The sequence below is a fragment of the Sinohyriopsis cumingii genome, chromosome 8 (genome assembly GCF_028554795.1).
Source record: "Sinohyriopsis cumingii isolate HCF-2022 chromosome 8, ASM2855479v2, whole genome shotgun sequence".
In the NCBI taxonomy this organism is placed as follows: Eukaryota; Metazoa; Mollusca; class Bivalvia; order Unionida; family Unionidae; genus Sinohyriopsis; species Sinohyriopsis cumingii.
Genome location: NC_142968.1, coordinates 106695640 through 106710301, shown reverse-complemented (window position 1 = coordinate 106710301; position 14662 = coordinate 106695640). Strand labels below are relative to the sequence as shown.

Below are 14662 nucleotides of genomic sequence, written 5' to 3'. Positions count from 1 at the left end.
AGGATTTAAAATAAAAAGCAAATTGGCATGAATAAATACAAATTAAATATGTGTTGTTCTGAGTCAGCAGAAAGAACAAGATTAGAGGATGGATACATCAAGGTAGTTAAGCACACATAAAAACAAGCTTTTCCCCTGACTGGGAACAAGACACAAATGTGGTCTGGTAATACCTCCCTCCCCTTTTACTCTTTTCAAATATTTTTAGCTTTACTGTAAGAATGAAACTGGAAATGAATTGGGATTTATAATACTCTATGTACAAATGTCAAAGAAGACATCTAAGTAGTTCAAATCTCAGTGTGTGATACAGAAATAGAACAGTTATATTGAATGCCAGATCAGGTATGTAAGATTAAATGGATATGTAATAGAATTGGAATATTAAATGGATATGTAACAGAATTGGAATATCAAATGGATATGTAATAGAATTGGAATATTAAATGGATATGTAATAGAATTGGAATATCAAATGGATATGTAATAAAATTGGAATATCAAATGGATATGTAATAGAATTGGAATATTAAATGGGTATGTAATAGAATTGGAATATTAAATGGCCATGTAATAGAATTGGAATATTAAATGGATATGTAATAGAACTGGAATATTAAATGGGCATGTAATAGAATTGGAATATTAAATGGGTATGTAATATACTTGGAATATTAAATGGATATGTAACAGAATTGGAATATTAAATGGGTATGTAACAGAATTGGAATATTAAATGGGTATGAAATAGAATTGGAATATTAAATGGGTATGTAACAGAATTGGAATATTAAATGGGTATATAACAGAATTGGAATATTAAATGGGTATGAAATAGAATTGGAATATGAAATGGGCATGTAATAGAATTGGAATATGAAATGGCCATGTAATAGAATTGGAATATTAAATAGGTATGAAATACAATTGGAATATGAAATGGGTATGTAATAGAATTGGAATATGAAATAGAATTAGAATATGAAATGGGTATGTAATAGAATTGGAAGATGAAATGGGTATGTAATAGAATTGAAATATGAAATGGGTATGTAATAGAATTAGAATATGAAATGGGTATGTAATAGAATTGGAATATGAAATGGGTATGTAATAGAATTGGAATATGAAATGGGTATGAAATACAATTGGAATATGAAATTGCTATGTAATAGAATTGGAATATGAAATAGAATTAGAATATGAAATGGGTATGTAACAGAATTGGAATATTAAATGGGTATATAATAGAATTTGAATATTAAATGGGTATGAAATAGAATTGGAATATGAAAAGGGCATGTAATAGAATTGGAATATGAAATGGTCACGTAATAGAATTGGAATATTAAATAGGTATGAAATACAATTGGAATATGAAATGGGTATGTAATAGAATTGGAATATGAAATAGAATTAGAATATGAAATGGGTATGTAATAGAATTGGAATATGAAATGGGTATGTAATAGAATTAGAATATGAAATGGGTATGTAATAGAATTGAAATATGAAATGGGTATGTAATAGAATTGGAATATTAATTGGTATGTAACAGAATTGGAATATTAAATGGGTATGAAATAGAATTGGAATATTAAATGGCCATGTAATAGAATTGGAATATTAAATGGCCATGTAATAGAATTGGAATATTAAATGGATATGTAATAGAATTGGAATATGAAATGGCATTGAAATAGAATTGGAATATGAAATGGGTATGTAATAGAATTAGAATATGAAATGGGTATTTAATAGAACTGGAATATGAAATGGGTATGTAATAGAATTGGAATATGAAATTGGTATGAAATAGAATTGGAATATGAAATGGGTATGCAATAGAATTAGAATATGAAATGGGTATGTAATAGAATTGGAATGTGAAATGGTATGTAACAGAATTGGAATATGAAATGGGTATGTAATAGAATTGGAATATGAAATGGGTATGTAATAGAATTGGAATATTAAATGGGTATGTAACAGAATTGGAATATTAAATGGGTATGTAATAGAATTGGAATATGAAATGGGTATGCAATAGAATTAGAATATGAAATGGGTATGTAATAGAATTGGAATGTGAAATGGTATGTAACAGAATTGGAATATGAAATGGGTATGTAATAGAATTGGAATATGAAATGGGTATGTAATAGAATTGGAATATTAAATGGGTATGTAACAGAATTGGAATATTAAATGGGTATGTAATAGAATTGGAATATGAAATGGGTATGTAATAGAATTGGAATATTAAATGGGCATGTAATAGAATTGGAATATTAAATGGCCATGTAATAGAATTGGAATATTAAATGGATATGTAATAGAATTGGAATATGAAATGGGTATGAAAGAGAATTGGAATATTAAATGGATATGTAATATAATTGGAATATGAAATGGGTATTTAATAGAATTGGAATATTAAATGGGTATGTAACAGAATTGGAATATTTAATGGGTATGAAATAGAATTGGAATATGAAATGGGTATGTAATAGAACTGGAATATGAAATGGGTATGTAATAGAATTGGAATTTTAAATGGCCATGTAATAGAATTGGAATATTAAATGGCTATGTAATAGAATTGGAATATTAAATGGATATGTAATAGAATTGGAATATGAATGGGTATGAAATAGAATTGGAATATTAATGGATATGTAATATAATTGGAATATGAAATGGGTATTTAATAGAATTGGAATATTAAATGGGTATGTAACAGAATTGGAATATTTAATGGGTATTTAATAGAATTGGAATATTAAATGGATATGTAATAGAACTGGAATATGAAATGGGTATGTAATAGAATTGGAATATTAAATGGGTACGTAATAGAAATGGAATATTAAATGGGTATGTAATAGAATTGGAATATTAAATGGGTATGTAAAAAATAAAAAGCTGAGTTAGGTATATAAAACATCTGTGTGTAGATGTCAGTGAAACATCTAAATAGTTCCAGATTAAATGTATAGTAATGATGTACAGATTAAACTCAATGACATTTAAAATGTGTTGGATCAAATGTGATGTGATGTGATGTGATGTGATTTTCATTTTAAAAGCAGCTTTAACAATTTTTCAGTCATATCGCTACGATGTCTGCAATGTGGCAGCTTATAGTGATGTCTAGTACTGGCGCATCATGCTGCAGACATGTAGCATGATGTCCCACCCAGTCACATTATCCTGACACCACGCTGACCAGTCCTTACACTAACCTCTTAATGCTGAACACCAAGCGAGGTAGCTGTATGTACCATTTTTGTAAGTCTCTGGTATGACTCGGCTGTGGATCTAAACCACGACCTCCCACATCCGAGGCGGACACTCTAACCACTAGGCTAACGGAGCGGTCAGGATCAAATGTGGGTATGCAATAAAAACTAACATGTATAAACAAATTATACAATAATTGACAACTATAGTATACTGAGTGGGTTTGAACTCAGTATGAAATCTACATAAACTTATGATGCAAAGTTGGACAGGAACTTTGTTTTAGGATATCATGGTTTTTAAAGCACTATAATATTAAATGGTAAACACTTTTTCGGATAAAAGTGACTGAAAAATGTATACAAAATTTAAAATGAACCTTTACAGCAACTGTGAGTTTATGTGTCATAATATGAATTGTATAGTAAAGAAAAGTATGTCTATTCAACAGCTCTCGAAGTTTTAATTTTCAACACAATTTCAGAACATTTCAAGTAAAATGTTCATTTTCATTAGAAATATATGAAAAACAGAAGCCATAATTATTCAGCATAGTTGTATATTCCTACATTCTTTCTTGTGATATTTAGCTCCTGCAGAATTATCTCCACATGCAAAGCCCTGCCTGAAGACGGAGTTAAAATTCTAAAAATATAATACACATCCACAGAACACCCCAGCCACATCCCCTCCCCAGTTTGAAATCTCTATCTTGAATGTATGGTTAGGTATTCACAGACACATGCAAACGCATACAGTAACACATAATTACCACTTTTTCTTAGAAAGGTATGTTGATAAACATACCTTGGTGCATATCTCAAATAAATCAACATTCTTGGTGCATATCTCAAATAGATAAACATATCTTGGTGCATATCTCAAACAGATAAACATATCTTGGTGCATATCTCAAACAGATAAACATATCTTGGTGCATATCTCAAATAGATAAACATACCTTGGTGCATATCTCAAATAGATAAACATACCTTGGTGCAAATCTCAAACAGATAAACATACTTGGTGCATATCTCAAATAGATAAACATACTTGGTGCATATCTCAAATAGATAAACATATCTTGGTGCATATCTCCAATAGATAAACATACCTTGGTGCATATCTCAAATAGATAAACATACCTTGGTGCATATCTCAAATAGATAAACATACCTTGGTGCATATCTCAAGTAGAAAAACATACCTTGGTGCATATCTCAAATAGATAAACATACCTTGGTGCATATCTCAAATAGATAAACATACCTTTGTGCTTATCTCAGATAGATAAACATACCTTGGTGCATATCTCAAATAGATAAACATACCTTGGTGCTTATCTCAAATAGATAAACATACCTTGGTGCATGTCTCAAATAGATAAACATACCTTGGTGCATATCTCAAATAGATAAACATACCTTGGTGCATATCTCAAATAGGTGTCCAGTAACTTATGCAAGGTCTCATCAAATACTACCTGTATAATAAAATGATAGTTACATAATTAAAAAAAATGTTCAGGTAAAATAAAACAAAGCTTATAAATTAAATGTATGAAAATAAAGCACTCCCTCATTATAATTTTTCCCACTGGAGTCATGGACTATACTGCATTATAGTAAGATGACCTTATAATGAAAGACATTGTACAACAATGTTATGATTGCATATTGAAATAGGATTTATAACAATGCCTACCTTATAACAATAAATGTGTTATAATGAAGTAAAGGAATGCTACATTTGGGAAACAGACAGTGTTTTATATAAATGATGAACGAAGCCATCATACACATTTTTCCTCTGTCAAGTGACAATATATTACTGTAATTGTGTACTCAAATTTAGCCCTATAATGAGTGCAATATTCTATATTATGGCCTTTTGTCAAATTCATTCAATACACTGCTTTACTGACTCATCAAATGATAATGACTGTAACTGTTTTATTACTTTTATACCGTTTGATCTAAATTTATCTTCACATGTGCACAATGCTGTGTCATACAAAGCTGAAATCATGGCATGGAAACTGATACATTGTATTAATACAAGTGTGTGTGTAACCTTAAAGTAACAGAAGAAGCTTTATGGAGCACACAAACTCAGTAATAATGGAACATAGAGGTCTAGGCATAAGCTAGATTCCAATATGTCATAAAACTTCACATTTAACTCATCAATGTGCTGTAACTGTTATTTTTTTCTATTATATTAACATTTTAAAAAATACAAGTATTTGCAACACAGACTGCTTGCTGAGTTCAGGTAATTCAAGATTAACCAGAATCAGGCAATGGGACAAACACATCTGGTAAGGAACTGAAAATCCTCTGCTATCTTTTTTATTCATATGTAAGTACCAACATCACACTAAATACAATCAATCAAAATTATATATGATCTAAGTCTTTGAGAAAATACTAAAACAACTGCCTCTGATGCCCATTTCTATTCAAATGATTCCACATCGATTGAAGTACTATAGAAAAACAGTCAATGTATATCAAGGGGGGTAACCAGTCCAACATATCACTGGCTCAAATGATTGCAATTTGAGTTGTTTCCCTTTAACATCTTGACTAGCTTTTATTGTTAAAATGACCCGAAACATATAAGCTTAATGTAGAAAATACATTATAATTAGAAACAAACTATTTTTTAAAGAATCTTTCCTATAAATAAATAAACTAAATAGACTGGATAGTGGTTTCACATGAGGGGGAGAGATTGATTTTGGATACGAGGGTATAATCTGACAGTCTTGAACATCATTTACTTTTAGAAAAAAAAACAAGAAATTTTATGCAAGAAAACTAAGATGGTGCAGGGTGTTTCTCCATCTTTACTGCAAAATAAAATCCAAAAATCTTCAAAGAAACAAGAGAGAGAGAGAGACATACAGACAGAAATTAATACTCCTGGAAATCGTGACAATTGTGTGACATAGTTAAATCCAAAAATCTTCAAAGAAACTTGAGAGAGAGAGAGAGAGAGAGAGAGAGAGAGAGAGAGAGAGAGAGATTAATACTCCTGGAATCGTGACAATTGTGTGACATATTTATTCATTATGCCAAAAATTTAATTCATTTTATCTGCAGACAAGTAACAAATTTCCGCTGTTATGCTCCAAGTCAGATGGTTTCATGTAATATAAATTACATCTTTCCCAAGCTTTGACCAGAAACTGACCTTTTCATATTATGCTATTTCTTGTGAATATTTTATAAAAGTGATGATCATGGCTACCCTCCCCTTGACTTCAGTAAAAAAAATATCAGCTTAAGTCACCTCCCCTTCCCTTTGGTTGAATATCAACTTAAGTCACATTGCAATATATATATATATATATATATATATATATATATATATATATATATATATATATATATATATATATATATATATATATATATATATATATATATATGTGTGTATGTGTGTGTGTGTGTGTGTGTGCAGTAGGCCCAGTTCTGTCAAAATCTAGCTTGCTCGATGTTGTGTATCACAAACAAATCTAGTGATCAAGCGCTGTCAATAGCACATACTGCCAGTACTGTGTAAGGATATACACATGGTTTGCATTCCGTGTAAATTCTGTGTTTTCAGTTATATTATTGATCTTAATAGCTGTTGTTATCTTTTCAAAGTGTCCATCAGATTACATTTGCTCTGTAACAACAGGAAAGATCTGTTGTCAGGGTGAAGATCAAAGACTACTCAAGTCAGTGTGTTAAGTTAAGATTTCTTCTAACAAAGTAGCGATGTAAAATTCATCGAAGCATTTATGATATATACTTTCCAATGACCATGATTTAAAATTGTAAGGCAAAAGATGAATTAGGAATGCATATACATTTCTGATGTCTGCAATAACTGCAAATAAAAGTTGTGCACAGAAACATACCAACCTTATCCTAAACAAACTGGTATTAAATATACAACATGTCTCTGTAATTAATTTAATTTTTGAGATCCAAATATAAAACTGACATAAAAGGCGATAGATTCTTCATTTGATATCCAGGTGCAAACCAAAGACATCTCAACATTTTCATTGATGGTCTTAATCCATGGGCCATTCATGTATTGTCAATGATGGGTGGAGACAGCAAATTTTTCAGTAAATTGTATTTCTCCAAGAATACTTAACTGATTACATAAAAACAGGAACTAAGCTCTACTACCTCCCAAAAGATGAAACTATGCTTTTTCACCTGTCACATGGATGAAGGCCAGTAACCATTGCCCATTACCTCCCCTCACCAATGCCAGTTATAAGCTGAGTAACAAATCAGTTAGGACATTAACATCTGCGCGGAGGTTGGGAGGGTTTCGAAACAATGTGATTTACAGTATTTTAATGTCGAATCCAGAGAAAGTGCTCAACCATAGCTGTTTGGTGGTCATCTGGACAGCAGCCACTTGACTGGTGAATGAAACATTATATTTCAAAGCAAGGCTCACTGAGATCAATCTAATTTCAGGTTGAAATCTTCATGAGGCAACTTCGATCTTTTGAGGCTTTAGAGTGCATAACCTTAATCTGGGATGATAACAGAACTTGAGAAGGAGTAATTTTATTGTTCCATGAATTTTTTGTGTGCTTCAAGTAATGTCTGATGGCTCAGCCAGGATCTTTTCATTTCTCTTGATATATCTATCGAAGAAAGGAAGCATATGACAAACCTCTAACTGCCTGCTGATGGCAGCCTATTCTTGGCTAAAAACCCTGGTTGCATCATTAGGACTGTGGAATCATCTGAACTAAACTAGACCTGCTTTGACGATCCGCATACTGGATATTGTTCAGATCTGCTTTGACGATCCACAGATCCGCAGGTAATGATCATGTCTATAAGATCAAGGCATCGCCTGAAATCTTTTTAAGCTTTGATCAGTGCAGAAGAAAATGGAAACAGCAATGCTCCTCCTCCTCATCCACATTAACTGATGCCTTGATCTTATAGGTCTGATTTGTCAATAGGGATGGAGGGCATTCCATAAATTTCCTACACCAAAACCTAAAAACTAAACTCAGTTCTCTCCATTGTTCAGTTTGAGTGCATTAAATCTTTGAGTTTACCATCACACTCACTGTGTTGGTTATCCTTGTCAAGCTCTACTTCCATATATGTGTAACACATACCCAGACACATGGAAGAGGCATTACCATCATCCCTGTATCATATGGTATTATGGCACGATGGAATGGATAATTAAGAGCCAGCAAAAACCCTACGTGTCCGGACATACAGACCCAGACAATGACAGTGACTTGAGCCCAATGTGCTGCCTAGCAACTGGGGAGGTGGGAGGGACACCCCATATGAGATCAAAATATCTGTTGAGACAAATGACAGATGCATTGGCTGAAACTGCCCCAAATTATGTGTTACTAACCAAGTCAATGCAATACATGCAGTGAGCATGAACACGTGATCAGCATGAAACATCAGTGATACCATAATGAAGCACAGATTAGAATAAGCCAAATGTATGATCGAGACCAAATTCAAATAAAATATTGATCAAAATAAAAAAGAATCCTTACTACACACTAAAATACCCAAAGTTTGAAAACCACAGAAAAAAATCATAGTATTTTCAGGAGGTCTATTTTGTCAGCAATAGAGCAAAAGCTTAAACTAACATCTCATGGTGGTGGCAGTGGGTGGCAATAAGCAAGGTTAGTGCCCTTCATCCACATGGTATAGACAGAAAAGAGGATTTTCATCTATTTGGGAGAACTGGATTTGGGAGGTAGCAAAGCTTAGTTCCAAACATTAATGTGATTGGGGTATGTATCTGAAAGCGAAAGAAAAATACATGAGCTATACCGTATACATAGTTACTGGAAAATAGCCCCACTGGCTAAATCACTGTTGATAGCTATACACTCTGGGGTCGAAGTCAGTTGTGTGTGTGTGTGTTAATTTGTCTTTTCATGCCTAGTACCTTCATTAACAGTCATAGTATCGGAACATCTCAATAATTTTGATGTTATGCCCCAAAGGTTAAGTATGGAATCATACAAGGAACCGAGTCTGACATATGCCTATACATTGATCACATCTGCCAATTTTCAAACATGTGCACATGCCCCTGGAGCTTGATTGATATTAAAGGAGTGCTGACACGATCTACACTGAATCAAATTTCAAGTGTCAAGCTTGAACAGTGTAGGATTAGTTCCTGGACATCTACACATGCATGATAATGTGCATATAAAAGGACTTCCCCTATGGCTTGGCATGAATGCCATTCTGCATGTTGCAAGATGCAACTACTGGAGAAACTGCCTACAGACAGTGGTGAGGGTATGTTAATGTTTTTACAGTATGGAGGCTTGAAGGTTAAGAAAATCTGTTTCTTCCCACCTCTGTATGATCACCTCCTATGTTGGTTAGGCTGTGGCCTCTATACATGGGGTTGGGATTGGTATTGCTGTATAACTGACTGAAGAAATCCCATCTGGGGGCCATTGCACATCCCTTTGCCATTTGCAATAGTGGGGCTGAGAGGGTCCAAATGCTTGTGTGTGGGGAACAGCAAGTTTGAGGGTCAGTTCCTGAGCTGCCTGATTACAAATTTCTTTAATTAGTTTTCCAAAAAGCAACTGAGGATCAAATTCCAAACTGGGTCATCCATAAAGCAAGAGTATGGTGCAGTTTAGGTAAGACATGAATCCTGTCTAAACTGGCCAAAGCCATCAAGGCACTGGCCATAATAATGCGAGATGCCCAGGTGTGGCTAAAGTTGGACTGTTCAGCGTGTATAAAATTGCTAGTGAGGCCAAATCTAACATAGAGCATGACACTACAATGTTCCAAACCAGCTTGGACGTGGCATGGAACACATTCTTATCCACTCTGTAGTACAATGGAGCAATCATGTGGACAGCTGCCAAATTCTTGTTGAGAGCTGCAAGGTCTGTACTGAAGGATTTGGAGTGCATATGATACCAGTGAGAGGAGGAAGTTACTGTACCCTGGCTTTCCAAGAAGAAAGCATTAGAGTTGCCTGGATTGCCAATCTGACCTGAAAGCAAGTTGTTAATCTTTATAATCTTTGCCAATTGGGGAAGGAGCTAGAAAGATGGCATCTCTTCCTTATTCCCAAAATCCACATATGCATTGACTATTTAATTGGTAGGGGATGGAGGATGGAGGTCATTCTGAAATGGTCAACACCCAATAGATTTCCTTGATGGCAGCTAGGAAGCTGAGTTCAGTCTGCTCCATAGTCGGGTCTGAATAAGATGGGTAAGATGGGTTTGCTGGCATCTCATCACACTAACTGTGTACTGGGTCCTCATCCAGGTCAACTTGTAGCTCTGTATATGTCATGCCAAATGGCATGAATAACTCTGGCTGGTCGTAGATGACAATGCCACTAGCTCTCCCTTGAGGGTAGGCAGTGAGTAATCACAAGTCCGACATAGCCAACACTGACGGCTGGTGTGAATGCTCTGTGGTTGGCCCGGGTGCTGGTGCTATATAAGACAGTCCAGCAATCACCAGTACTGGCAACTACAAAGGCCTGGATGAATGGACAGATTTCTCACTGAAATCTCTGACATAGTAGAGATAAGACGCTGATGGCATGGCTAGACAGATGGATCTATCAATAAGATCCCTGTATGAACTGCTTGACTGGACCATTGCAATGAAAAGGTTACAATGCTGGGATGGCTGGATAGCTGGTGATGTCAGGATGGCTGGACAACTGGTAACGATACCGCAGTATTAAGAGTTGGATCAAATGGATCCAGCATGAACCCCATGTGCCTGACTTACAGGCCCAAACTTGGACATGACGGGGGAATTGTGCCCACTGGGCTGGCTAAACTGAGAAAGGCTCCCCAATTAGTCAGTATCGTCAACAATGAACCGTTGTTGTTGTTGTAGGGTTCAATGCCATTTTTATGCATAAGATAGGCTATACATGGCGGCCAGTATAAATGGTGGGGGAAGAACCCAGAAAACCCCCAGAAAGAACCACCGACCCATGTGAAGCTACTGGCAAGTTTTCTCAGATACCCACATTGGCAGAACTGGAGACTTGAACCCATACAGACAGAGGTAAGATGGCAATGATCCATAACGGTGAGCACTTTAGACCACTCAGCCACTTGGGGCCTTCAATGAACTGTAGGTTGTCTTTCTTTAATTATTCTGTTTTTTTTCTTCCCTTCAATGCTGATTGGACTATTGCTTATAATGTGCATTTCATGCATTTAGTAAACAAAGCACAGATTAGCAAATTAGTATTTGACTCACTGACTAAAATGGTAGCCAGGACTTCCTCTGACCATGAAGCTGCATATCATAGACAGTGCATATAAACAAAACAAGAGTCATAGTAGATTTCAACGCTCTGAAGCTGCATATAAAGCATTTAAAAGACATTCTGCTGAAATTAAAGTGGAAACTAGAAAGGTATTGGAAACTGCTAAGTCACTAAATGTAACTAACAGAGAAGTGAAAGTGTTGTATCACAATGGCCCTGTTATGCACTTATGCATAATGCTTAGTTGGGGGCCCTGAGTGGCCGAGTGGTCTAAAGCGCTCTCCGTCACGGATCACTGCCATCTCACCTCTGTCTGCGTGGGTTCGAGTCTCTAGCTCAGCCAATGTGGATATGTGAGAAAGCTTGCCGGTAACTTTTCGTGGGTCAGCGGTTCTTTCCGGGGTTTTCCCGGGTTCTTCCTCCACCATTAATACTGGCTGCCATGTATAGCCTATATTGTGCTGAAAAATGGCGTTAAACCCTATAACAACAACAACAATGCTCAGTTAATAATTAAACCAAAATTCTATCAAAACAGCATGAAATACAAATAAAATAAGCATAAATATCAAGCAGCACTTTAGAATTTCACTAATAAGAGCTCCATAATCGATACAGTAAGCGAACAAAGTCAAAGGCAAACAAACTCATAATGACCTTGCATAAGTTCAATGATAACATGGTGGGATGGAGGTTTAAAAAGACAAAGTCCTGAAAGGTGACAAAATCACTCAGAATTGGCAGAAACTGTAAAATAATGCATACAACCTGCAGCAGATCAATAAATCTGCACAAAAGAAAAATTTAATGGGCCTACTGGAACACAAAAACAACTGGATTGTCAGATGATGAACTGTACGACATGTAATCTGTACAGCAGTAAAGCTAAAAACTATGATGACAGGCAAGAGTTACTGCACTTTGTCTATTTGAAATAGAATTTGTCAGGTAGCAGGCTAATATTTCTAACGTAATGTGATTGGGGAACATGTTCAAAAACTAAAAATAGGTAACTATCAATGTGCTATTGAAGCCATTTTCCATACAGCAGATGTTATAAGGACAAGCGATCAAGCACATTACTTGTTATTCGAACTCACCAATAAAGATAATAGTCGGGTATATCACAGAATAGATTTGCAATAAAATGTTAATTATATCCAAGTCAAAACAGAACAAACACTTAAAAGATAGTATATATACTAATTGTGCAAATTTAATTTAATGTTGGTGTTGCTGATATTTATTGTTTGAGGTAAAGGATGTGAATGAGAAAGTCTTTGTGTTGTGATCAGAATGGCCTCAGTTTTATCACCATTCATCTGCAGCTTGTTACATGTCATCGATGATTTCACATCAGAAATGCACCTCTCTACACCTTGGATGGTAGCATCAACTTCAGTTGAGTGGCTAGATCTGTATATTTGGGTGTCATCAGGGTACAATTGGCGAGATACTGGATGATATATATACAAATCGATTTAATGGAGTACGTGACTTTCATATTACAACAGAAAATGACTAGGATTTTATACTTTATGTTTGTATGACTATAATGAAACAATAAGACTAGCTGACCAATGGCCTGTGGTCTTGGATAAGAAAACATCAAAGATCTTCTGAACACAGTTTAAAATGCACATTTTGTTATGATGACGGACTAATAAGGAGAACTAATTAACGATAACAGGGGGGGGGGGCCAGTCAGTCATGGCCAGGAAAGTTAGGATAGTAAACAGTCTGAAAATAAAGCATTTGCACAATTAAACTTGTCAGAATTTTTATATATATATATATATATAGTATGATTGGGGGGGGGCACATGACCTTCTTGACCTTAACTGCAGGTGCCTATGCATATACATCTCACCAACAATTAATTATTAATTTTTGTAAAAACAAAATGGCAATACACTATTTCTGATCATTCTTGCAAACAGAAATCTTCTTAGTAGAAGTTTTATGTCCGATAATTTAATGGATTTTTAAAAAAATACAAAGTGATATGTAATAAAAATTATGATACATTTAAATAATTTTTATTTTGATATCTGGAAGGTGTACAAAAAATACAAATGGTACGAAAAAATACATGAAATCATGTCTCAAGGTGAATAAGTCATCACATTCATAACTTTCATGAAATAGTATCATAGAAATAGAGCTTAATTAAAACAGCAATGTTGATGTCTACAAGAGAACAATGCCATCAAAATTTGTACCTACAGTTATGTCTTGCATATACATGTACTTTGCTGACAAGAAAAAAAACTGGGATATGATGGAAATAGCAAGCTTTTCAGATCAAGAAGACACAATATACAAGTGTTCATGCTCCAGAACACCATATACAAGTGTTGGTGCTCGAGAAACACCAAATAGAAGAGTTGATGCTCCAGAAACACCATATATAAGTGTTCATGCTCCAGAAACAACCATATACAAGAGCTGGTGCTCCAGAAACATCAAATACAAGTGTCAGTGCACCAGAAAAACCAAATACAAGTGTTGGCATTCCAGAAACATCAAATACAAGTGTTGGTGCTCCAGAAATGTCAAATACAAGTGTTGGTGCTCCAGAAACATCAAATACAAGTGTTGGTACTCTAGAAATGTCAAATACAAGTGTTGGTGCTCCAGAAACACCAAATACAAGTGTTGGTACTCCAGAAATGTCAAATACAAGTGTTGGTGCTCCAGAAACATCAAATACAAGTGTTGGTACTCCAGAAATGTCAAATACAAGTGTTGGTGCTCCAGAAACATCAAATACAAGTGTTGGTACTCCAGAAACATTAAATACAAGTGTTGGTTCTCAGAAACATCAAATACAAGTGTTGGTACTCCAGAAACATCAAATACAAGTGTTGGTACTCCAGAAACATTAAATACATGTGTTGGTTCTCAGAAACATAAAATACAAGTGTTGGTTCTCAGAAACATTAAATACAAGTGTTGGTACTCCAGAAACATCGAATACAAGAGTTGGTGCTCCAGAAACATTAAATTCAAGTGTTGGTTCTCATAAACATCAAATACAAGTGTTGGTGTTCCAGACACACCAAATACAATTGTTAGTGCTCCAAAAACACTATATACAATTGTTGGTGCTCCTTGCTGA

At 34.7% G+C, this 14662-nt stretch overlaps 1 protein-coding gene across 1 annotated transcript in view; it reads right to left on the bottom strand.

Moving 5' to 3' along the window:
- The window catches only part of LOC149794320 (activating signal cointegrator 1 complex subunit 2-like), a 72659-nt gene that overhangs the window by 48747 nt on the left and 9250 nt on the right, over positions 1 to 14662 (bottom strand). Inside the window, exon 3 of the mRNA XM_089968480.1 lies at positions 4668 to 4726. Within this exon, the coding sequence (XP_089824606.1) occupies positions 4668 to 4726 (59 nt within the window). The remainder of the gene's footprint in view (positions 1 to 4667; positions 4727 to 14662) is intronic.